This window comes from Cottoperca gobio, chromosome 6 (assembly GCF_900634415.1).
Source record: "Cottoperca gobio chromosome 6, fCotGob3.1, whole genome shotgun sequence".
Lineage (NCBI taxonomy): Eukaryota > Metazoa > Chordata > Actinopteri > Perciformes > Bovichtidae > Cottoperca > Cottoperca gobio.
Genome location: NC_041360.1, coordinates 9,669,021 through 9,694,012, shown reverse-complemented (window position 1 = coordinate 9,694,012; position 24,992 = coordinate 9,669,021). Strand labels below are relative to the sequence as shown.

General features: G+C 40.1%; 2 protein-coding genes across 3 annotated transcripts in view; one reads left to right on the top strand and one right to left on the bottom strand.

Annotated features, from left to right (window-relative positions):
• Positions 1-552: 552 nt before the first annotated feature.
• On the bottom strand, positions 553-9,687 carry cry1b (cryptochrome circadian regulator 1b). The gene is made up of 11 exons (XM_029433854.1): positions 9,050-9,687; positions 5,768-5,876; positions 5,278-5,420; positions 4,972-5,156; positions 4,737-4,825; positions 3,997-4,137; positions 3,451-3,762; positions 3,112-3,263; positions 1,778-1,980; positions 1,469-1,588; positions 553-1,014 (listed from the first exon to the last, which is right to left on the bottom strand). Exons 1-11 carry the CDS (start codon positions 9,205-9,207, stop codon positions 932-934), a joined length of 1,695 nt encoding a protein of 564 aa, XP_029289714.1. The 5' UTR covers positions 9,208-9,687; the 3' UTR covers positions 553-931.
• Positions 9,688-10,911: 1,224 nt separating this feature from the next.
• Positions 10,912-24,992, top strand: part of btbd11b (BTB (POZ) domain containing 11b) — a 73,636-nt gene continuing 59,555 nt past the window's right edge. Inside the window, exons 1-2 of one of the 2 annotated variants that reach the window (XM_029434420.1) lie at positions 10,912-11,013; positions 14,313-15,192. In XM_029434420.1, coding sequence (XP_029290280.1) covers positions 14,340-15,192 — 853 coding nt within the window. In that variant the 5' untranslated portion in view covers positions 10,912-11,013; positions 14,313-14,339. Of the gene's footprint in view, positions 11,014-13,716; positions 15,193-24,992 lie in introns of those variants that run through there. The other variant, XM_029434421.1, reaches the window with a different exon arrangement.

Genomic DNA, 24,992 nt, shown 5'->3' with positions numbered 1-24,992 from the left:
CAGACAACGTCTTACTTTTTAAAGGCTGGGTGCATGGTATGAGAGTGCATATTGGCGATTCAATACATGAATAAACATGTCAAAACCTATGGAATTAGATGTGATAGGCCTATTTAGGCTACGAAAGCATAATCAGAGTTTGATTTGATGGAAGCAAACACGTCCCGCCTGTTTAGTTTATCCTAGTACTGAGAAACCTTGGGATTTTGTGGTATCTCTTTAGTTCAGAAAAACAGAGCAACCTTTCCCATGAAAACATTTATCAGAAAACCCATTTCTATAAATGATCCAACAATATCCAACAATATAAAAGGTAGTCTATGTATGTATGTTTCAGCGTGACAAAAACATGAAACATTGTGCAGGCTTTAGAGACTTTTAAATGCCTTCATTCTTATTGTAAAGCAAATTATGTGAAATAAAAATCTGTTGACATTGTATGAATCAAAATGATATAACAATGTTTTGAAATTTATTGGGATTTCAATAGATATTTGCTGATTCTTTATACAACAATAATAGATTTAGGATAACATGGGGCAACAAATCACATTCACAATATAACTTGTTGTGTTTTGCACAACACTTTATTTACAAAAACAAACATACAAAAGTTAGAAATAAAAGCAATAAATATTGACAAAATGTATGATGGCCTTTATAAAGGCCTGCTTTTGTTGTCAAAACTGACAGTGTTTTAATATTCATTTCTACTGTACATCAGACCTTTGTGTCTTCAATAATAGTATTGTATCTGAATGCCTTCCTTGGTTCCTGAGATGTCTTATGTGGAGATCAAGACATGTTATGGATATCTATGGTTGTTAGTTACAGTTCGCTACTGTGTGTCAGCTGAGGCCAGTGCAGGAGAAGATGCTATCCCGATAATCCAGACCGACTGAAGGACCCTTTGTGCTCTTCCATTTGCATACTATTTGCTCCGCCTCCAGGATTTAGAGCCGCCTTTAGATGGACCCTCTTCACGGTGCCGCTTCAGCGAGGACTGTACTCTTTCTGTATTAACACATGATATACAGAACAAAGATTAATTCAATTTCATTTTTATCAACATCCATTTTGCTTTGTGAAGTTATAAAAAAACACTCAATAAATTCAACAGTGAAGTGAATATACCCATGAAGCTATTACCTTTTATACTATTTGTATTTTTTCAAATTTTTATTTCTTTTTTCAACAACAGTAGTTTTGTACGGTAAAAAAGCCCAATATTCAGTTACCAGCAAATCAGGTCATATGAGGTCAACAGCAAACCCGTAAACTAGGGATAGCAAATATTTGATATCACACTTCTAGCTGTCCCAAGTCTCATGGGTATTCATTATATTTTACTTTAGAAAATAACTTGTTAGTATCTTGTCTGCAAATTTTAAGTGTATGTATGTATGTATGTATGTATGTATGTATGTATGTATGTATTAACATCAAAATAACTATCCAACCTACGAACCTGTTCGAGATGTTGCCATGTATGTGGAGAGGCCTTCAGAAGACCCTCCCAGACCGTGACTGGTCCCCGTGTTGACTCCTCCGACATTACTGCCATTTGCAGGTACCGTTGCCAGCATGCCTGCAAAGGGACCAAAGCATTTAAATTACCCAGAAGACAACACTGGTTTGTTAAAACAAAAAAGAAACATTGGCTCTTTATCTCAAGACTTATTGAAGTCTTTCTACATTTTTAAACACAGGTTTCATAGGGAATTCTGGGTGTGAGACTGCGAGTTTGAGGAAATCAATATATGGGTCATGTCCCTACCGAGTCCTCTGTAGGTAGAAAGCTGCTGGTAAATTTGCTTCATCCGCTCTATGTTGATGCGGCTGGCCTCAGCATGGTTCACCATGGGCCTGGGGTAGTGGACTCCTATAATACACTTGGCTGCCTTCTGGACCTCCTCTGGGGCGTTCCAAGGATCATAAATGTATTTGGCTGGAAAGCCCTTCAAGATGGGCAAATAACGCCTGGGAGCAGAGAAAGAAAAGAATAACGACAGAAGAACATTATAGAAAATGTAAAGTAGACTAATTTAGCAGCATTCAGCACAAACATGTGACAGTCTTGTCTGAGATGTTGCAGATGTGCCATAAGCCACCTGAGTTTTTGATGAGAGGCATGGTGCAGAGAGTTGTAAACACTTAAACACCTGGCAAGACTCTGGGTTTAACACAACTCTTAGTTTAATTTGTGGGTTTTGTGTTGTTTGCTTCTTGATGGACCTGCTTGGCGTTGATGAAAAAATAAAGGGAAGAAATGGTTTTATCATCATTTAAAGTAAGGAAGGAGAAGGGGCAACAAGGGTGGATATTTGACAGATATTTAGTAGTTAAATATTATTATAATATATATAATATTATAAGTCCTTTGACCTAAGAGATATTTGATAGAGGTATTTCATACGAGTCACAGCAGAGAAGACGAGTAGTCAGATATTGCCTTGGACTGAAAAGGTTAAACCAGCGTGTTTAATAACGGTTTTATCTGGAATTTACCATAAACGAAATCTGGGACTCACAGTGACGATTGTGTTTTAACTTACTTTGTACAACGGGGACAAAGGGAAGTAAAGTATCGATCAGAGACGTCTAAAAGTTTAACACAACTCTAACAATTGGGGAAACCATAATGCGTTATCTGCTATTTTAATTCAGCTATTATTATACAATTTTAATTCTGCTATATTATATTATTCTAATGCTGCTATTTTTATAATGGTACTTCAGACTCATTTACATCTACACTGTGATTATTGTACTGTAAATGCTCTTATTCTGTATTATTATTATTATTATTTTATAAGTTAATGTTCAACCACAATTGATACTGAATGTATCAACTCTTTTCTTTTCTCTTTGGCACTGTATCTTAGGTCACACCATTTCCATCACTGTTTAATTAATTACTTCATATTATGGTATCATGACAAATCAATGCCCCATGAGGCTACAAAAGAGCACAAGCTAACAATGAGATCTTATTTCCCCATGTGAAATGACAGCAGGTGGCACACACACCCACACCACTGTCAGCTTTTGAAAGGCCAGTACTTACAGTACTATATTAATGGGATGCAGATAAAAAGAGTACTGGCTGACCTGATGAAATCCCCATTGGGGTCCGTGCGTCGTCCAAATCCCACAGGGCAGTAGCAGTGGAAAAACTGCTGGAAAAATGAACTGCAAGAAAGCCACATCCAGCTGCCAGCATTTACACTCCAGTCCGCATCTATAAGCAACTCTTCAAACACCTGTACGAGACACAGACAGTGGACAGTTGAGAGGATGCATGGTAGTGATTTGAATTAAAACAAGAAACATCAGGACAGCAGCTAACTACCTTCTTTTACTCTAACTCTTCTCTTAAAGACCTCAAACTGTGGTGATTAATGGAAAATGTGCACCTTATGTAATAAGATCTCTTTTCTCTGTTATTACCTTCATGCCTTCCTCCCAGCTGACCCAGAGGTCTCCCCTGGTGAGAAAGCAGGCCACAGCGTGCCTCGCCAAATGATGAATCCACCCCTCTTGCCTCAGCTGGGTCATAATGGCGTCTATCCAAGGAAAGCCCGTCTTTCCCTCTGCCCACTTAGCCAGCGCCTCAGGGTTTCGGTCCCAGGGGATCTGGACACACACAGGGTTTCCCTCCATCTTGTCAAAGCAGGGGTTGTTGGTGGCAGTTGTATAGAAGAACTCCCTCCACAACAGCTGACCATACAAGGAAAGTGGTGGTGTGCTGTTCTTCTTGACCTGATGAGATAAGAGCACACAATAATACTTTAAAATTAAAATTGAAAAACAAAAAGGCTGACGGCGTAGACATATAAATGCCTACATTCAAGTGTATTTGCCTAGGCTTATGCATCTCATATTAACATAAATCTGAGTGAAAACAGAAGAAGAACATGATAAAACATAAAATGACTTATTCAAAATATAAAAGTGGTTTGTATTGTTTCTTGTCTCATCTGTGGTCATTCTTACCTTCCTGTACAGATCAGTAAGTTTGAAGTAGAAGAGCCGACAGGAGAGACATCCAAAGCGCAGGTAGGGGCTTAGGCCTGTGGGACTGGCCAACAGGGAGTTGGCATTCATACGCGGACGCTCAAAGTTTGCCACCCATGCCTGAAAAAAGATAGTCAGTCAGCTTTAACTAAAATAGATTGTTGAGCCTTCATCTTTATTAACATATGAGAGGAAATCTATTGAAAGGGTCATTCTTTGTCAGAGGCAATAACACATTTAAAACACTTATGTTACGTCTCATAGAGTAGACAGCACCTTTTGTAACCAAACTGTAGACTTTGGACATTTATGACACCTTCCATTTTCCTACATGAAACAGACTTAACTGAAAGCTCAATGAAATGACCATAAACTATATGAAATCTGTTTGTCTGAAGTTGTGAATATAAATCAGTGCTACACGTCATTGTTAATTTTGCCGTGGGCAGCTTTCACCAACATATCAGGTATCTATACGGATCTGAATCTCTTTTATATCACTCCACATTTAACACGCTTTCTCCTGTGTCAGTGGGAACACTTTAGTCCTCTGCTCATTTTCTTTTTTCTTTTTTAATAGAGATAGGCCAACACTCAAAAATCATATATTTTCAAAGTTTTCACTACCTATCGCAAAATCTTGCAAAAGTTAATGACACTAATGAACTATATTTATTTCTTATTTTGTGCGTCTACGGGGAATCAAAATGTCTTTTTACCTTTCTCTCCAGATGCCGCTCTAGCCTCATGAGGGCTTCTGTTTCTCCACCTGGCCATACTGCAGTGGTCAAGCCCTCTGTATCAAAACCTGAAAAAGTAAAACATACAAATATAGATTCAAAAACTCTCCAAAGTCTGTGACTGATACTTAACTGGATAGCATTTGTGTATATACACCACGACCAGTGTATTCATTGACACAACAAGCATACAAATAAAATAAAAAAAACGTACCAAGCTCTTCTAGGGAGGGCACCCCAAACTTGTCATCATGGTCGTCGCTGATGGGTGTGGCACATTTTTTGATAACCTCCGACGTGATCGTCTCTGCAGGCAGTTCCACTGGTTCCATACGGTTGATGAGGGCTTGGAAGCGCTTGTATGTAAGAGGAGACTGACCCTCATTTAGTTCTATGATCCTTTAGGAAAGAAAAATGTAAAGTCTTTACACACAGAGCAGGCAATGACAATCCACATTGTTTCAAACAGGCTCATTACTATGGGACATTTGTTTTAAAAGAATACTCTATATTCACTCACTTGTCCAGATTGTAGAGGGTGTGAGCAGTCCGTACCATGACCTCTACCCCAGCCTCGCTGGCTAGTTTTTGGATGGCAGCATCACGTTCCTTGCCAAACGGCTCCGAGTCATACTCATAAGATAAATGGTTGATCTGCCATTCCTGAGGAACAAAGTAACAAACATATACAGGGAAATAGATATAATACATGTTTTTCTGCAAGGGAATGCATGTAAAAGATGAAATGACAGAGGCCAGAATTTTTTATAGTAAATGTAATTGGTCTATGCATTCACATGTCTACAAATCTGATAGAGATCTTTTTCTTTTTTACACATTTACAAATCTGATGCACACACAGATTGAGATACAGTTACAACTCTACACACACATTTGCAAATAGTTCTGCTACAATAATGGCCCCAAATATAACATTATGTTAAAGTGAATAAAAAGATAGTTTATTTTGGTTTAAGACTGCATCTTCTACTCTATTCCACTGCTCATACCTTAAAAATCCGAGGGAAGACATCTGTAGGCTGGCCTCTGATGACAAACAAGCGGGAGTTGATTTTTCGCAGGCTGGCATCCAGGTCCTCTAAGCATTGCAACAAAAACCTGGAGCCAGACAGAGAGGGATCAGGATTGTTCAAGGAAATAAGTCTCTTGTGTAACAAACATGAATACTGATCATTAAATCCATCTGAAGATTAAACTGTCAAATGACCATTCTCCTGTTCTGGGTTTCTTTCAACACTTGTTATTACAAACAAATCATTATTTTGTATTTTGTAATGTTGGAAAATCTATATAAAACTAGACCAGACTAAACTGGATTAGAGGATCTGGTGAGTGTGTTAAATGTAGGTCAAAACAGTGTGATGATGTAATGACATTACAACACACTGACCCAATTCCTCAGCCCTCCATTCAGGGCTGACCAGTAAGAGTTAGTAAGCGGGAAAAATGTATCGTCATTATGATAAAGCACGCTGACTGCCTGAAGCCTATACATAACGTCTTCTCAAATGAAGGTCAAAGTAATTTCTTTAAAATAATAGGTTTTCCAATTGGTTGCAATTTACAACCTGACCGCTAGATGCCACTAAATCTTACACACCGCTCCTTTAACCCTTTAACACCTAAGCCTAAAAAGCCTCAACATTTTCGCCTGGACTTTTTAGCTTATTTTGACTATAAGGTCAGAAAATGTCCTGTGAGTAAGTGCTTTTTCCCATTTTCCAACAATACCTGGAACTTTCCATATCTGGCAGTCATTTACAATTTATTGCATGTTATGAGAGTGTAATAACAGTTTAAAATGAAGAGAAACACAAGCTGAATTTGAGTTTAGTGGTTTAGTGAACACAAAACACTGCAATTGTACATGAATAAGAGATTTAACATGCTACATTTGAAGTTTGAAATGTATACAACTATTTCCAGTAAAGGTTTTGAGTTTTTTACTCTTACATCTGCAAAAACAGGCCATAAAATGGAAAATATGTCCAGGCGTTTTTCCCCACACAGGGAAATTCTCTCCTCTCTCAGTGTCCCTTCACATGCAGAGGTCTTGGTGGTACTGCCAGTGACTGTTCCTGTTGTTCCTGTTTTCTCTGGGTCACTCATATGAAGATTAGATCAAATGGCCATGAACTGTCCTGTACAGTCTGGGGACATGACAGTGGCAGGGAATGACACATAGAAAATGGTTTGCTTACACCAAAAGTTGCTCATCTTTCTGCAGGTCCAAAACTGACATGTACAGCAACATGCCTGTGGACTTCTTCATTTCTTCTGGAGTTATTTCAGTCCAGATGAACTTTCTCCCTCTCTCCAGGCTTTTGGCTGCATTCTTGTTTGTGTATTCAGAGAGGAGTTTGAAAACTGCAGCATCAAAGTGGGAATAAATGTCACCTGGTGCTGGGTTTCCCATATCGAGAGGGGGTTGGACACCTGGGGTGGTTGAGGGCACTCCATAATCCAGCTCTGCCTCAGTCTGCCATCTTGTGGTGTGATGTGGTGAGGGGCTTCTGTATCTGACAGCATCACCAGATCATCCAGCATCCCCACAGCTCCCTCTACAGGCCTGAATGTGATCTCTGGTGACACCTCGTGATCTCTGGTGACACCTCCTCCTCTCCAGCTCCAGCCTGCACACAGCCTCTGCTAAGACGCAGGCTACTTGAAGAAGACGCGCAAATTTACGCATATAAAAGTACAATTACACACCTTACAGACTTGGTACACTGTTATAAACAAGTCACCACGCAATACAAGTGTTGATTTACATAAAGTCTTGCTTCCATTTTATTTAAATCCGCTGTTTTCTCGCTCTATTTCTCCACGCTGTTGTCTGTGTCTCTCCAGCACTGTGTGTGTATTCGCTCAGAACAAAGGCGCTGTTTCGCGGGCTTCCGGGAGGGCCGTAAGTGAAGTTACCGTAATGAGTCGATATATGCTGTAAAGTGCAGAGTCTGAGCTTTCAGAAACCGTTGAATTTCTATTAAAATTGCACAAACTATGACATAATTACGGTAATCCAAAGTTTTGCTTGCAAAATGTGTCGTCACACCGTAAATTTTGAAATTAAAAAAAGAAAAGGGCATTCACGTCTCATGCTCCTTTTTGTGTGGAAAGGGGTTAACGCTATACAGATATTTTAAAATATTGTAAATGTTTTATTATTATTGTCACAGTTGCAAGTACCATCAACAGTAAGGGCAAACATTCTTATATTCCCCCCCCCCAACCCCATGGGCTCACAGAGATTAGCAAGTATAAGATTTGTAAGAAACAATTATAAATTCACATCCAAATTTAAAAAACTGGGATTCCCGGCTCATGCTCCTTTTTGAAGAATAAAGTTTTCAAAATGAAAATATTTCACTTAATTGTCATTGGTTATGACATAGCATGGCCCGGACCCCCCTAGAGGATGTGAAGTACACCCTACTCCTAAGACATGTCAACATAACTAAGGCCAGGTAACATGGACCTGGTTAACATGACTAATATATTGACGACACAACCAGCACAAAACATTATGGGTGTGTAGTGGCTTTGCTCAGTGCAAAACTCCCAGACATACTTATCCATCATCATGCCATCTGAGTTCCTTTCATGGCAATTGTACTACCATGCAGGTGCACACACCTCCACCTCACCTCTGGGCTAAGCCCACCCAAACTTGAAAACCTAGCTACGCCCCTGGTTACCACTAATGAATGTGATTACACTCTCTTTGCTCTTTGTACTGTAAATGCTCTTATTCTGTCCTTGTACTAATTGTTATGTTTTTGCTGTGAAGCACTTTGGCCTGCAATTCTTGTATGAAAGGTGCTATACAAATAAAGCTTATTATTATTATTATTATTATTATTATTATTATTATTATTATTATTATTATTATTACACAACAGTTGCAGACAACATACTGTGTATGATTTTGTGTCCGTTTTTGCTCATGATAAAACCCTCACACCACAGCTGAGTAGAAAAGCAAACCTGTTCTGTCTGCTAAAAATAAGAAGAGGCCAAATTGATTGCTTGGTTAGTTAATGTTACACAGCCCATTTAAAGCATCACTTTGCACTCCTTCTCTTTATCCTTTGGATAAAAACTAGCTGGAAGCTTTTGTTTGCAACTCAGGGGGGAGTGGCAGCTTCCACATTGAGACATTGATTAGGGTTCACTAGATTTGCTGTTGAGCTGCAGTAACGATACAGCATCTGTTTAACCCTCCACCCACTCATATTTTGCAAGTTCTGACAGCCTGTCCCCTTCCTTACCTCCACCTGTTGATGCCCACATTGGAGGACCCTGCGAACCAGGGGTCCAGGATGTAAACGCAGCGCAGGGTGTCCGCATCCCGGATAGAGTCTCTTAGAGACGGGTTGTCATGCAGCCGCAGTCCCTTCCTGAACCAGTGGATGGTGTTGACCACCATCTTGCCTGCCTTCTTTATTTCCCCCGGTTGGTTTGGAAAGAGGAAACGTTTTTTTACTCCAATAACAAAAATACGCCCTCTTACGTTGTTTTGGTTGCAAAACAGTCAAGTGTCCATTCACGTCCAAGGAGGAAGTAGCTTTTAACCTGGTCAGTGTATTCGTTGAGTTATGCGTTAAGGTTTTCCCGACATTAACGTTGCTCCATGAATGTATGCAGAGTTGAGTCTCCGACCAGCAGCTGCATGTGTGACAGCATGTACCCCCAGCAGACGTGAGAGAAACAGCACAACTCTTGTCTTGATAAGCAGCAACAATTTGACGGAAATGCGTTCCGAAGAAACACGTTTTCAGATTTTAAAAACTATCACGTTAAAATGTGTAGGTCTATATAAATTGTAACGCTTGGGAAACCCGTCTAACACGTAAAACCTCCAAGTTTCTGTATCAACATCTCCACCCACCGGACTGTGTGGGAAGGAATGGAGCGCTCTGATTGGTCAGAATCAACCGTTATGCAACCTTTTCTCTGTCACGTTTACATAATGTGCTTTCGTATCACGTCATCTGAAAGTGTCAATATTCAGTCGTAACCTCTTAACGTGTTGTGTCAGGGCTGACAGTTGGAGAACATAAATCAAAAACAAGCCCTAAAAGTTTCTGATAAAAGCATCTAATCGGAGGTTTTGGATTGTGTTACGTAATTGACCTAGAACTAACTAAGTACCCGGATGAGCACATGCAGTTTGGCGAGGGAGGCCTGGCTCAAATCGCTCATGCTGCAATTGTGCGTCTGTTCGAGTATAGCCAACCCAACCCACTATCAACAGGCTTAATCTGAAACCAATGTGAGCCACGTTAAATTACATTAAGAAATAATTAAGGATTAATGATTAATCGAAAAAAAACAACATTAGCTACTATCCAAACACATTATTTTTATTATTGTTTTTGTTATAAAATCATAGCCTATATAAAAATGTGGGAAAATTACAGTTAAAGAAGAAATCCACACTAAAATATAATTATAGCTGTTGTAACCTAATTATTTTTTGCCAATGTCAACAAACACAGATAACAATATCCCTGATAAAAATCAGCACCTTAAATATAGTATGTTACATGTCTATGGAAATGAGTATCTAACTTCATGTAGGCTAATAATGGAATTCTTAGACACAATTTAAAGGAGTTTATTTTAAATATATTGTGGTTACAGCTGTACATTTTACAATGTCACCTTGCATAGACTAGTAAAATTCGGATAGATGCTGCCTTTGCGTTCATGGGGTTGCTGTTTTATGATTTGTATTAATACATACAATATGTCTGCTGTTTAGCATAAAGATTTGTGAAAATGAAGAGAATTCAAGCTAAATTTGACAGTGATTCCTAAAGAAGGTTGGACTTACCTTTTAAATACAATTGTAAACATACAGCCTGTCAAATCAGACACTATTTTATTTATATGTTTTGCTTTGATTTATATAGTGTTTGCATAAGTTATTGGATTTTTAGGCGTGACTTGAAAGCCTTTTTTTCTCTCTACTTTACAATGAATGTTTAATTTTAATTGTACTCAGTGAAATGAATCAAAAATACCCTTATTTTCTAAAGGGGGGTGATTCAAATACTTTTGTGAAAAATTGTATAATCTGTTCCTTCCGTTTTATATCACACTGAAATGCCACTGTAAGACAAAAGAAGAACAGGCTGTGCTGAAGTGAGTGGAACATCACCCTGCCTGGAGCAGGATGTCAACACATATTATGGCCCAGGCCTGTGGAGCAATACGTTATATTATCATAGTAAGTATCTACCTGTACAGGCTGTACTGTACCTTGCTCATAGCCATTTCTACTGCTGTTGTAGTCATCTAGAACAGACTAAAGGGAATACAGATCAGCTTGACTTGAAACAGTCGTGATTCAGAAACCAAAAAAGGCCGTAAAGTCAGTATTGCAGCTTTCTAACCTCTACAGACTGTCTTTTTCAGCTGCATCAGAAACTGCCTTAGTGGTCTAGTATTCCCAGACACTTCTAGTGTAAAGTGTAGTAGATGTGCCTATAAACCCACACAGCACGCTGCGTCTTGGGGCATACCCTGCTTTCCAGCATCATGCATTTAGAGTGGTTAGCTCAGGCTATTTTACTGTAGCAGGTAGGGGGGTGATGGAGCACAACACTGCAATGAATCAGTTTCTGGGTTTGTGCTGATTTTCTGTGGTGGATCTGCAAATGATAACTCAATGTCTTGTGGCATTTTCCGTTCCCCACCTTCTCATAACTTCTCAATAATATACACCTATCACTGATCAACCTTTCCTGACTTCTTTACTTTTTCCAAAAGCCAGTTCAATCCATGGTTTTGCTCTCCTCATAGCTGAATACATGTTTCCTATTTGTTCTGATTGCTAATGTGAAGGTCAGACCTAGTTTCACTATAAACAAGTTATTGAAATAGACGGTGTTGTTTTACGTATACAATCACATGTAGTTTTGTATGTGGACACTAGATGGCAGTCTTAACCAGGATTATTTTTGAAAGGCCTTGGAAATCCCCTTCATCACGTTTTTAAAACATTTCCCCCTTTTTTAAATTCATTTCTGCATTCTCGCTGTCAACATTGAGTGTTCTTTTTCCTTTTTAAAGAAAACTGTATCATGGTTATTGTTTTTTCCTTTGGGTAGAGCAGTCACAGCTTTGGCTCTTACTTAACTATGACAAAGAGTAGGTTACAGCTATACCGTCCAACATGTATTCAGTCAATGCCCTACATTTGACAATACAATTATCACTATGCTGTGTAAGAATGTGTACATGTTAAGCTATGTAAATATGAATTACTTGTAATTTAGCAGAATATGATGTAATATGAAACAAAACTAAGAGTCTACAGCCATGATATACAATAGGTGCAGCTGTATAGGGGCCCTTTGAGCTAGTTGTTAATGCTAACATGCTTACAATGACATGCTGATTGTTAGCGGGTAGCTTATAATGTCTTCCATGTTCACCATCTTAGTGTAGGATGATAGCATGCTGACATAATTAGAATTAAAAACAAGGTACAACTGAGGCTGATGGTAATTAGTTTTGCAGGTCATATTGGCCATCAAACCAATATATTAGACTGATTGAAAATTTAGAGTTTAGATTCAAATTCATCCAATGCTGTACCAATTTCTATGGCAATCCATCCAATAGTTGCTGAGATGTTTCAGTCTGGACCAAATTGGTGGAAAGACCAACAACCATTAGACCAACATTAGCTGACCTTCCTGAGAGCCATGCTGATTTTGTGATTTCGCTCCTGTGGGTTTTAATAGAAAAAAGCTTTAGGCACAAAATCACCCTTTTTTAATTACCTCATTCCGAATTGTGCTACCTCTGACATGCTGCACCTTCTAAATTAAGTTTGATTAAAGCAGTCCCTCGGTCGGAAAGGCTAACTTTCACCCAACACACACATGAAACTATTAAATTATCCTCTAGGAATATAAAAGACCTTCGAAGTCAGTTTTATAACCCAATTTAGCTATTTTTATTTTACAAGAATTCATTCTCCAAAATTCTTTGGGGGCCATTACCATAACCTTCTATTCTCCTAAAAGGATAGAGCTGTCATAAAGTAATCAATGAGGTTACTTAGATAAAGGAACATGATTAAAACACATCAATCAATCTGAACCTGGAGAAACAGTGCTTTACTCTTATGAAGCTCTGTCTGTCCCCTTCTCACTATTGCATTTAAATTAAATTATGATACTAAAATATCTGAGGCCCTTTGTCTGATTAATTTCTGACTTATACAATACCATGACCCTGAAGCTAAAGCAGCTGAAGCTGAAGCAGCTGAACCTTCAGTGACAGACGTCTATTCCGAGTGAAGAATAAAGCATTCCAGTTTTTTATTTACCTTTCAATGTGAGCCATTTGCCCTGACAAATAAACTGAAGTTTGACTGCACAACACTAGGGCTCACTATTGGTCCAGAGAGATATCCAACCTTCTGTCAAATGCACAAGCAACAGTCTCACAGCCTCTCAGATGTAAAACATACACAGTCCCTCAGATCAGTGAGCAATCTCCAGTTCAAGTTAGATTATGTCCACCCCCTAGACATTTTACAGTTATTTGCACTGAACTGGTTTGGTCAGTATGACTGCAGTTATTTTCAGTACATTTAACCAACACCAAATACATTACTGCTGTTGTTTAAGATTAAAGAATATTGCGTCCATATTTAAATGTTTACTTCCACATGCATCCATCATGGCTTTCTTTTAAAGTGGACAGGGGTGAAGGGGGTACATGGACAGAGCCTAAATGGGTTTAGGGGTAAAAACAAAACAAAACAGCTAGATTATACCCTGCAAGTGTCCCAGTGAATGACCTTGAAAGTAATTCAGATCTTTTTCAATGAGTTCTCCTCCTGAGGAACAGAGAAGGATACATTATGCATGCAATCTATTATTAATGGTCTTGAGTCATGTTACGATCAAATGTGGGCCCTCAGAAAATATCTGAAAAGCCTGATCCCCTGGAGGACAGGTCCCCTAAACATTATTATATAAAAGCAGCTTTATGTCTACTGTATATTATGTGATTTATTATTTACTGCAATTTCTGTCTTTTACATTGTACTTTAACGTAAGGGGATTTATGCATTATGCTATTCCAAAGTTTTGAGAAACTTCCCACAAGTAGGCTACATAATAGCACGAGCATTGTGCTCACTGAGCTCATTATACATTTTAAAATTTTTTTTTTTAATAATAAGCCTTATCATGGACTACATCAATAACTTATTATTGATTCCTCTAAAACGATCCAATTAAAACTCTTTACTGCTTCATCCCGAGAGTCCATTGGCTGACAGCTGTTCTCGGGTATCCACGGCCCCGCCTCCATCTGTCAGGCACTGCGCTGCTATAGCACTGTGTGACTGTTGATGTACTGTAGTGAGATACTACTCCTTAACTTTATACGCAGACTTGGTTGTACTTTTCCTAAAAACAGAATAATATTTGTAAGCAGAGCTCATGCAAGACGCGTGCGTATCCAAACTTCACCGTCTTGAATATTTCCCTCCACTTTCCCAAGCCCTCTTTTGCAGTATGAAGTGCAGTTATGGCAAGGAGTAGCAAGTCAGTAGCGAGGACCCTGGAGGATTTGACGCTAGACTCGGGTTATGGTGGAGCCGCCGACTCCTTCAGATCTTCCAGTGCGTCGCTGTGCTGCTCTGAGGCACATGGGGGGAATCACTGGCATTTAACCGACTCGATGCACAGTCGACACAACAGTCTGGACACTGTTAACACGGTCTTGGTCGAAGACGCCGAGATCCTGGAGAGCACCGGGCAGTGCGCTAAACTACCCGAGCTTGAGGATGTGCCGTGGAGCCTCGGGGAAGTGGCGAGCGCGCTGAGCAGGGACGAGGAGATGACTCTCCCGACCCCCCCGCAGGACGTCCTGCTCAGGCTCTCGGTGCTGGTCAGCCGGGTCCTGGTCAGGGTCGCAAAAGAGTCGCAGCGCCTGAGTTTGCGCTACGCCAAATGCACCAAATACGAGATCCAAAGTGCCATAAAGATCGTCTTGTCGTGGAGCGTCTCGATGAGCTGCATCAGCGCGGCCCTCAGTGCCTTGTCCCTGTACAACATGAGCACGGAGGAGGACAAGTTCAGCCGCGGTAAGTCGGTGCGCTGCGGACTCATCTTCAACGTGGGGAAGTTCTTCAGGTGGATGGTCGACAGCAGGGTCGCGGTCAGGATCCACGAGCACGCAGCGATCTACCTGGCTGGGTGCATGGAGAGCCTCTTCCGCGAGGTGTACGCGCGGGTGCTGCGCAGCGCGCTGCTGGAGCGGGATAACGGGATCCCCAAGTTCACTGTGGAGACCCTGGAGCAGGCCGTCAACACTGACGCAGAGATATGGGGGTCTCTGCAGCTCTGGCAACACCTGATCTGTGGGAAGAATGCAAGCGGTGAGTTGTGAATGCTGTAGGTCCATGCAACAGGGTCGTTCTCCACTTCATATCCTTACCACACATATATTTGAAATTCCTATGCGTAATTTGTCACCTGGAGTTCCCCCTCTCCTCTCACAGTAGACATATACAATAGTATAATAAGGTAAATGTTCTTCATTGGATTTACTCCAAACATCCATATATTAATGTAACAAATAGGTGACACTGATCCAGGACTTGTTTTAATACATCCCTCAGATTCCCTTGCTGCCAGATCTCTGATATGAAAAGGTTATATGCCACACTCTGTCAATCTCTCTCTTGTTGAGGAACTGTGAACTTTAACTCAAAGACATCAGTGAAAGAGCATTTCTGCAGTTGAAGCGAGCTGCAGGCAGGTGATGACTGACTGGATGGGAGAGAGTGGTCCTTTTAAGGCCAGCTTGCCTCCTCTGTCTTCTGTGTAGTGTTACATTGCAGACATTATTCTCTGATATCCTTCTTCCACTGTATGTGGCTGTTTTGTTAATGCACAAAATGACTAAGCAGGGCCTGATATCCTCAGGCTTAATGCCTTACTTTGAGAGCTTTCAGTGAAAGGGGCTCTCCCTGTTGGTTTTCCTGCAATAATGCCCTGCAGAGGTGAGTTTTATTATTTCCATCAACAGATGACCTCTTTCATCCCTGTGTACATTTGCTGAACCCGGTACACACACTAAACCTTGCCAGTAGTTTTCGCATTTGCTTTCTGAGTGTTTAGAAATACTTATTGGTGTGTGTTTTAAAGTAAGTGTAATTGTATTCAGACTTCACTGCCGCTTAAACAGCAATACATCACAAACCACTCGAACACATGCTTGCCCCTGTTTTAATGGACGTTGTAAAAGTGCTGCTGTGGCTTCTCTTGCAACAGGTTTATGTAATACAAGACCTTGGGGGGACCTATGTGCTGTCATGCATTATGCAGAGTGATGTGAATTAAACTGAGTTATAGAGTGAGGGGGAGAAAGAGAGACAGGCAGGCACATAGAGAGAGAAACTTAGAGAGACTCTGTGACCGTATTGATGAATCACCAACAGAAGCCTGGCATCATGAGAAGAGCCCTTTATTTTCATTGTACCTCTTTGTTTTAAAGGTGCAGTGATACATTTTGGTTAAACATACATGTCAGCTTGTGTACCCTTTCCATATCTGTTTGGTTACCACAGTACATGATTGTAAGGCTTGAGCTGCACAGTCAGAATCATACTCGTATATTTGTAGTGATGACAACATAACGTATAATTATATAACTGTATATCTACTGCATACAATGCAAAAATGCCAAGACCGTTCATCACATACAGTTCATAGAGACTGCAATATAATGTCAGAGTTTACAGTGCATAATGTTCAGCACATACTAAACATTATTGATTGTTAATATGCAGTCAGTATGGATACTCAGGGCACTTTGCATGCAGCAAGGCTCCAGATGTAGAAGAGGTGTGGTGCGTGTTCAGTGGTGCATTGGACCGGTGAATAGGATGAGATGCAAGAAAAACGTCTGGAGCGTGTGGAAGTATTGATGTAATGCCCAAGGCTAAAAAAGTGTCTGAGTGCATGAAGTCCATGGTGTTGTTCAGTATTGTGCAGTTGATAAGGTAGTAATTACTAACATGAAAATAAACTTGAAAGCCGCTGTAAGCTTTATCCTTATAACAACAACACATCAAATGAATATATGTCATGTGTAGAGAGCTTTATAGTGCCATTTTACTCATTGTTATGGTTTTTCGGCACACAACTTTATTGCTTTTTTCACTCTCACCACTCTCTAACTGTACAATACCTGCCCAGTATCAAATGCTTAGCGATTAGCTACGTTCAACAGGTAGTTAGCGACTAGCTGGTGAACACACGGCTCAAGAGACAGATATTTCTCATATGGAGGTGGTGGAGACCAAAACCGCTAAAACCAGAGAGAATATTGGACATATATTCGACAGGTGGCCAGAAACACATCTTCAAAATGAATGCTAATGTTGCTTTGTTTCCGCTGCATCTGTAAATAGGCAACTTTATGCTAATACGTTAGCCATATCAACTTAAAAGGTTCAGCATATGTCGGAGTTGTGTTCACAGCTTGTTTCTGCTTCTTTCTGATCACCCCAAGTGGCAAAAAAGAAATGATTGGAGCTTTAAGTCACATGATGTTCAACACATACAGTATTTTGGCAGATACCTGCTAAAAAAGCACAGTTATAACTATACTTACTAGGTTTGCTTGGGCGTACACATGTGTAGGCTATGTATCTGATATTTCTTCCCTACCAACACTGTCCACTCTTAAATTGCACATATCAACTTAAAGGTTGATGATACAATATGTCAGTATTGTGTTCACAGCTGGTTTCTGCCTCAAAAAGAGTCAAAAAGTCAGTTATTGCAGGTTTTAAGACTGATAGTTTTACAGACAGTTGAGTATGCGTCTGTTGGGGCATCAGAGATGACTGGTTGAGTTAATATAGGAAGTTCCATATAGTAGAAGATTTCCATCACATTTTGTTATTGTAACACTGCAGGACCTCTAAACCTCAAGATACCCTCTATTTGCAGTGACAGATAAGGCCGAGGCAAAGCCGCATCCTTCTTTGTCTTCCCAGTAAAACCAAACAGCCAGTCACTCCGAGGGTGGGTTGACCTTAACCAAGCCACTGCCTGCCAAATTGAACCTCCATATCAATCCATCTATTCTCTCATTCTCTCTCTGCCAAGTGGGAGCAATTGAGGTGATTTTTCCTTGTTATGCTAACGCTGGTGACCCAGCTTTGTCAGGAGACCTTTATGAATATCATTATTGCAGCTCTTCCACCAAAGCTAATTTACTTTTTTGTGCTGTCACAAAGTCAATAAGGTTAACTTCAGCAAATCGAGTCCTGTTCAAGACCATGATATACATTAGTATCTTTTTCAATGCTAATCCTTTTCTCACAGCTTGCATAAGAGCTAATTGTGGTTAATGCAGGCAACATAGCAGATAACAGACACGTTGTAACAAAGGTATAAATTGCAAATCGCAAAGTTAAAAGTACATTACTTGCCCAAAATATTTACTAATTTGCATTATGTGGCACACCCAAGACCGAGACCATTCCGAGTCCAAGACAAGTGCAAGACTTAAAAAAAGTGGTCTCGAGTCCGGACTTGAGACAGAGATCGGACTCCTGTACTACAGCCATGGTTGGGAGTATTTCTTTATGAACTTCTACCAGGTGCCTTAGTAATGAGCTAAATCATTTGGTGTGCTTGCTCTAAGGATAAAGCAATAATTTGACATTTTGGGTAAGGCTTTCTTGCCGCAAGTTAAATGAGAAGATTGATACCACTATATCTGTACGTTAAAGGTGCAATGTGTAGTACAGAGCCACCTGCTACTCCTGGGTCCATACAATCTAAATGTACAGTCATCAGTTATTTAAAAAAAGAAAGCCTACTACTAACTTAACAGCAGGACAATAATATGCACAATTCAACCAAAGTGCTGAAACTCTGAGAGACGGTCAAAAAAACTCTGCTATCTTATAATCTTCACATGTAGCGTCAGCCTATAGTTTACTTTGCCCATCTGTGTGTGTAACGGTATGTTCTCTCAGTTTGTTTATTGGACTAAATACAAAAAAACTAGTCAGTTCGCATGCTAATGTTAACGAGATATCACAATTCATAGACATCTTTGACATAACGTCAATATTGTAACCTCTTCACATTCTGTTGATAATGTTAGTTCATTTATGAATGTTTTAAACTGAAATTCTAGCCATATCTTACAAATTGCACTTTCATTTGTAATAATTTATCTAGAATTATAAAGCTATAGCCAGCAGCCAGTTAGCTTAGCTTAGCATAAAGCCTGGAAACTAACCAGCAACTCTAAATCTAACTAATTAACGTAGTCATATCTTATTTATTTGATTCCAACAAAAACAACACTTTGTGGTGTTACAGGAGGTTACGTGCCTGATATTTCTTGCAGAAGCAGAGTAAGGATTTCTGGCACAACTGGATTCTTTCTTGGCTAGGAGCTGTATTTTCCCTAGATCTGCGCTTGCTCCCTGGCAACAGCGGGGTGACGACAGGACTGCTTGTAGCCAAGAAATATTCTGCTAATGCTAGGCTAAGCTAAAGGGCTGCTGGCTGTAGCCATATACTGTACAGGCATGAGAGTGATATCAATCTTCTCATCTAACTCTCAACAACAAGTGCACTTTGAAAAAATGTCAAACTATTTTTTTAAACCATGATCGATAATAGAAAATCACTTCAACAACAATAAGAGGCTCTGGAGTTTTAGGTATAGTTACTCTCTATACTATATGTTATATAGGCTATTGATATGCACAAATGTATTTTTTTGTAATTCATCAATTTATACAAACAAGGGGAAAAAGCTTGTTCTTGGTTGTTTTTTAATGAATTGATATGTCAGGCCTCAACACAGTATCCATAATTACTGTATGCTATACTGTCTGTTATACACCCACTGCCCCTCACAGCTCTGCATTGGCACATCTGCCATATGTCAGGCCTCCCACACACAAGCCCAACACACACATACTCACTGGCACACATACAGCAGGATGTCAAGGGGGGCTCCTATCACCATGTCTGAGTCAGTGTTATTTGCAGGTGGGTGTTGGGTTTCCCTTCTTCGGCTGTGCTATCCTGTCAGAACAGGAAACTGCTCTATATGGTGGGATATTTCTTATGGCTCCTACTAGACCCAGGAACAGAGTGATTCTTTGATTTACTTAACGATGTGTGCATGTCACAGAAAATGTCTAGTGCAACATAATATCCAGTGCTTAGGGATATGTACCACCCTGAGGACGATTTTCTAATCACGCTTTAGGTGTGAGATGACTTTCAAGTCTGGGCAAAGCTGGTTTGGTTGAAAGATTTAAAGGAACATTTCACCCTAAAGTCATAAAACAAGTGTACAGTATGAAATGTGCCTTGCAATTCCAAGCTCAGTTTGTTTCACAGTGTTTTCATGCGTTTTTCTATTCACATGAACAGGTGGCCAAACATGCATGACTTCATGTTGAAGCATTTCCAGTGCAGCTACAGTTGACCTGGTTAACAAAACATGTTTTCAGCAAAAACTCATCATTTAGCCCAACGGACCATTTCTGAAACTCTCTGCCAGGTAGCCTTAAACTGGTGGGTAAACATGGCATTGTTAAAGCTGCTGTAATCAATAGTTTGATATTGATTTATTGATGTGTAACATGAAAGGGATAACGAAAAGAGAATTATCACAACTTTGCAGTTTCCCTCAGCTCTGCGAAGCATGTAAGTGTCTTTTTGATCAATGTTTTGGTTTTCAAATGTACTGTTTTGGTTCACGCTCACTGTTCTCATCAGCATCAATTCCAGCTGCAGCAAGCAGCTGTTTTTAGCAATACAGCTCTGCATGATAATCCTACTGTACGCAACATTCCCACTAAATATCAGACGGACAAAGTTTGTAACTAGCTAGTGAACATACAGTGGTGGAGCATTTAGCAGCTTCAGAACCAAACATTTTCTATATAAAGCTTTTTTTGTTTTGGTTTTACAGCCCACATCTTTACTGTTTTGGTTCAGTCTTAATGTTCTGAACAGCAAAAACTAGATTTTTGCTATATAAATTGTTTTATCTAATTTAAAATGTATTGCACTTTTAATGTATATTAAATATTGTCTAACGTCATTGTTGTGGGTGATGGAAACAGGCAAAAGCTACAATTGATGAGGTACAAGTAACATATTTGATATATTTGTCAAAATGCCTGCACCTGTCCCTTATCTAAACATATTGTGAAAGAGGCATGTGTTTCTTTGTAGACTTACAATTTTTCCTTGACATTCATTCAGAGGGCTGTCAGAGATACGTCTCTAACAATGGCAACCTCAGTAGAAATGTAATGCCACAACTTGCATCTGTGTGGAACTGTTGCCAGTAGCATCTGAAATATAACCCTGTTGAGGGGTCATTTGGGGTAGTTCGAGGTAATTTGAACAACTGTGTATGCTGCTTTGTGGCATTGTTCTCTCCTTACTCTTACCTTTCTTGTCTAGAAAACACACAGTCCTTCCATCACAAAGAACACACCTCTCTAAGGCACTCAGGGAAATGTGGAAAATCAACAAGTGAAAAGTGGCTTTACACAAAAATATCAAATTACAGCACTGCAGCACATCCCCTTGGAAACCATTGAACCATTACAGTGTGAAGTGTAACCGAGGTGGGATTTTCTTTTTAAAGCCATATGTGTACCCTACACTTGCACAAAACATTCAAAAGTGAGACTTCACATTTCCCAGATACAAACATCATGTGTGAATACCAGAACGACTGATGTACTTGTTGAGAGAATGATGTGTATGCTATTACAACAGTGACACTTTACTGTTCTTCTACTGGGTAGTTTTGTGCTGTTTTACTTGAGCGAGGGGTGAGCGAGTGCAGGTCTTTTGTTTCGTATCCAATAGTCAGCGTTGCAGTGCGAGGTCGGTGCCTGGTGCACACATGCTGTAGGGAAGGCAGGAATGACTGTGGTCTGCAGCGGTACCACTCTGTACCGGTGGAGACCAGTCCCCATTATGTCTGGGAGTGAGATATAACATATCTCTGCGAGGGAAACCCTTAAACAGTAGCCTACACTTAAGGCAGTAACACACACAGACAGTGCACAGAGTCACACATGGCCCAGGAGCAGATCTGCTATTAATTGCAAGTTGCATTAGGGGAATGAGGAATGCTGATGTGACATGGAGACTGGTACAGCGATGGAGAGCTCCAGCCAAGCTTACTTCAGCTGATTAAGAGGAGACAGGTGATAGGATACAGTTAACTCTGCACCCAGATGGCAGCGCCTGCAATACATACTGTCTTTGTTATTTCTTCTTCTGTTAACATCCTTCTTTGCTTATGCACCTTTGAGGATGATTTAAAAGTTTCAGTTGCACAATGTCACTCATTGCTGTGTGTGATACATGCAGCTGGTGGACTGGCTCAGTATAAATCATCTTCTATATGAATGTGACTGCAGCCATTGTACACAATGAACTAAAAAAACAAACGAGTATCTGTATCTGTAACTGTTTAGGATCCTTTCAGTGGTTATTATATGGCCGACTGGGTGAAATTGTGCCATGTTTTTAAGAGAATAGCTGTGCCAATTTAATCAACATTTGTGGGTATCTCTTCAAGGTTAAAAATCACAGTGCCTTTCTGTGTTGCCATCTGAGTAAATGACTGCTGGAGCTGCTGCAGAAAGGACTCATTTTGTAGATTTTTCTCATTTTCATGATTGGCCTTTAACACTGAAGTGAGATAAACTCCCTTGTAGTACCGATAGTATCAACTCAGAAAGTGCGTTTTAAAATCACTCTTTAGAGGAAAAGATTCAGTATTTTTATCGAGGGAGCTTCAGCTGTCTTTATTTATGTCTTTGGGAGATGTTTACTTCCCTCTGGGCTAAATCTTCTGGGATGACTGTCAGTTTTTAGTACGTTTTTTCTGTGCACAGGTAGCAAAAGCTGTAAGTTATGTAGACGATGAGAATATAGCAATGCTAGACTGGGACACTCTGCACTATGGAGCCAAATCCAGTGGAGCCGTGGCTAAGAATGAATTGTTCATGGAGTCAACAAAACAGAGGGAGAGGCACAGATGGCAAGGATCAAAACAGGAAAATTCATAAGAGAAGCTGTGGGTGACAGATGAGACCCAGACAAGCAATGCCTTCTTAATATAGCAGGAAGAAGAGACTTGGCAAACAAGTACCAGCAAGTGGATTAGTTAGGTGAAGCATCAGTATCTACTGCACTGCGCTTTTGTGGCTCTGAATTCCTATTGTTGTGTTGAGGGAAATGATCCCATTTAAATAAGAGCCAGTCTGGCTGGAAATTATGAAGAAGATACGAGTAGACAAGCTTTTAGCCTCTTTGATGTGAGATAAGCAGAATTCAAATAAATTGACTTGTCACCGTTGAAAAACTGATATGTCTGATAAAGAAAGCTGCATGTCAGGACGCGTCAAGATACTTCTAGATTCACTGTTGGTGAGCTGCGAACTATATTCCAAGATATTTACATAGCACACACAAATACACATAAATGCGAACAACAGGAGAGCAGATGCACAGTGCCGTCTCTTGCCATGGCCAGCACCAGTCACAAGCAGCACTATGCCAGTTTTATCTCTCACCTGTTCGTTGTTTAATCACAGTGACACAATGGTGACACTCAGAAGACACGATAAGTTAATTACTCGTGAGAAAACCATCTGCAGTGACAGTTAGCCTATATTGTTATCCTCGACTGATAATACTGTCGTATCAGAACATCATTTCCACTAATCCACCAGCAGTCCAGCACCACACAGAACCAGTCAGTCAGGGAATCAGTGTGAAGGGGAACTCTTATCTGCCCAGAGCGCCAATTGAGATGTATTTGAGAACAGCTTAGTTGAGTTGCTTGAGATGGATGGAGACACTCCTTGAAGAGCTCCCACTTTCTTTTATTGAACTTTGCGTCTGCTACAGTATCTCACACAATGCGGATTACTGATCAAGTGGATTCAGTTGAAGGAATAGTTTGACATTTTTGGGAAATGCACTTTTTTGCAGAGTAAGATGAGAAGGTTGATGCCGCTCTCATATCTGTATGTTAAAGGGGACCTATTATGCAATTTTTCAGTTTCTAATAGAACATGCTTACATGCTTTAATGTTCAAAAAACACATTATTTTTCTCATAATGTCTGTCTGAATATACCTGTATTCACCCTCGCCTGTCTCTTTAAGTCCCCCTCCCAAAAACGCTCAGTCTGCTCTGATTGGTCAGTGTTTCCGGGTCTTCCTGAACTGCGCCTCTGCACTGCCAGCCGGGAAATGGCTGTAACGGAGTGTAGCGGCGCTTTCTACCTATATATGTATAGTTGTGACATCACAACGTTATCGCATTATTCCTTTAAAGGTCACCACTCATACATTGTTTCTGAATCCTTGGCTTTCCTAAACCTTTGACAGAAGATTAGTCAAGGTGATGAAAATCGTCTCCTACTGTTTATACCTTCTGAGCTGCCAATGTTCAACTCTCCTGCAGTCAAGCTAATCCATGGCTATACTGTCTTGGAGGTGTGAAAATGTCTGGGGTTTCTGAGATGATCGTGTGGAGCTGATATTCTATTTTATTTTTGTCTTTCACAAACTACTTTTGTGCGTATTTCCTCTGCACATGACGAATACAGAGCCATCAGCTGTATAAACACTGAGAAGATAGTTCAAGTGACAGAAATAAACACACGCATGCCAGGGTTCCCATGGAATAAAACATATACTTTCACTGGTGGACATACAGTAATTATCCTTGGATATATGGATATAATACACTGGTTTGCACTGATCACTGCTGCCGTCTGTGTGTCATTACTAAATCTTTTACAAGCTGCTCGGTGGTTTGAAGTCATCCCTAAAATTTGTGCTACGTTTTTTTTAACTGCTAGACATCCTTACATCAACCTGAATATAGTGACTTCCTCTCAGTCTGTCTCATAAGTATATGTCAATCAGAAACTGTTTTCCCACACTTCCCCTGGTTGTGCCTGAACTTGTTTTATTTGTTTGCAGGTGGAGGGATCTGTAGTGAAAGCGATAATGACAGTACCGCTGAGGGAGCAAGTTTTTCTTGCTGAGAAAGACTCAAGAGTTGCACCTTTTTCTCATAACTGGTCATGTGGGTGCAATGCATTCTGGTATGTTGAGGTGTTTGTAGGTAAAGAAAT